The sequence below is a fragment of the Nematocida homosporus genome (assembly GCF_024244095.1).
Source record: "Nematocida homosporus strain JUm1504 chromosome Unknown 2646, whole genome shotgun sequence".
NCBI classification, from domain to species: domain Eukaryota; kingdom Fungi; phylum Microsporidia; genus Nematocida; species Nematocida homosporus.
This window is the reverse complement of record NW_026250523.1, coordinates 1-911: the sequence shown is the minus strand read 5'-3', so window position 1 is coordinate 911 and position 911 is coordinate 1. Positions and strand designations below refer to the sequence as shown.

At 43.8% G+C, this 911-nt stretch overlaps 1 protein-coding gene across 1 annotated transcript; it reads right to left on the bottom strand.

The window, feature by feature from the left end:
- Positions 1-2: 2 nt before the first annotated feature.
- Positions 3-713, bottom strand: NEHOM01_2538 (uncharacterized protein; the record flags this gene model as incomplete). Its single annotated transcript, XM_051491414.1, has 1 exon — positions 3-713. A coding segment is annotated over one exon (711 nt), but the record flags the coding sequence as incomplete, so codon positions are not given.
- Between the last annotated feature and the right edge of the window lie 198 nt (positions 714-911).

Sequence of the window (911 nt, the reverse complement as noted above, 5' to 3'; positions counted from 1 at the left end):
GTTGAGTTGGATAGAGTAGTCAGTTCTATTTGGTTGGCGGAGAGGGTAAGAATGGATTGAGATGGGTTGAATGGGATGGTATTAGTACTGGGAGAAGTGGAGTTAGAGGATGAATTGAATGGGGGAGGAATGGATGGGATGTGTATTTTGGTGATTGGTTTGGAGTGAGTGGTGGTAATGATAGTGGGTTGGGTGGGAGTTGGCGGGGAGAAAAGAAGCAAAGTGTTATGGCTGGCGCAAAGAGGACCTTGAGGAGTAAGTTGGACACTGGCTAGATCTGTATGGTTGGGGGCTTGATAAGTGAAGATGGGAGATGCAGATCTTAGATCGAAGTAAGTAAGAATATTATCTCGAGTAGTATAGGCCAGGAAGTTTTGTTGGATGGCGACTGAAAGAATGCCGGTGGTGGCGGTTGGGAGAGTTGCAATTAGGGCGTGCTTGGCTAGATCCCAAATCTTGGCGGTGCGGTCACTACTTCCAGAGGCTAAGATGGAAGAGTTATTGCTATCAAGTGACATAGCAGTCACACTTCCTAAATGGCCTTTGAGAGTGGCAGTGTTTGCATGGTGGTGCCAGACTTTGATAGTTGCGTCATGACTAGCAGAGAGAAATTGATTGTTTGAATGGAAGCAGAGGGCAGTAATACCTCCAGTGTGACCGGTTAGTCGGCCGTTGGATTTGTAACTTGGTACTGCTTTATTTGTAATTGTCATGGGGTTAGATTGGGTTAGAATGACGTGGGCTAAATATATTTTAGTGATTGGATTGGGCCGAGTTAGTTAGCATAAGCTAGATTGCGTTAGGTTGATGTTAGTGGGGTTAGATAGACTTAAATCAACTCAAATTGAACCAAAACTAAAGAACTATTAGCTCAACTCAATAAAACTTAACATAACATAACTCAATACAAC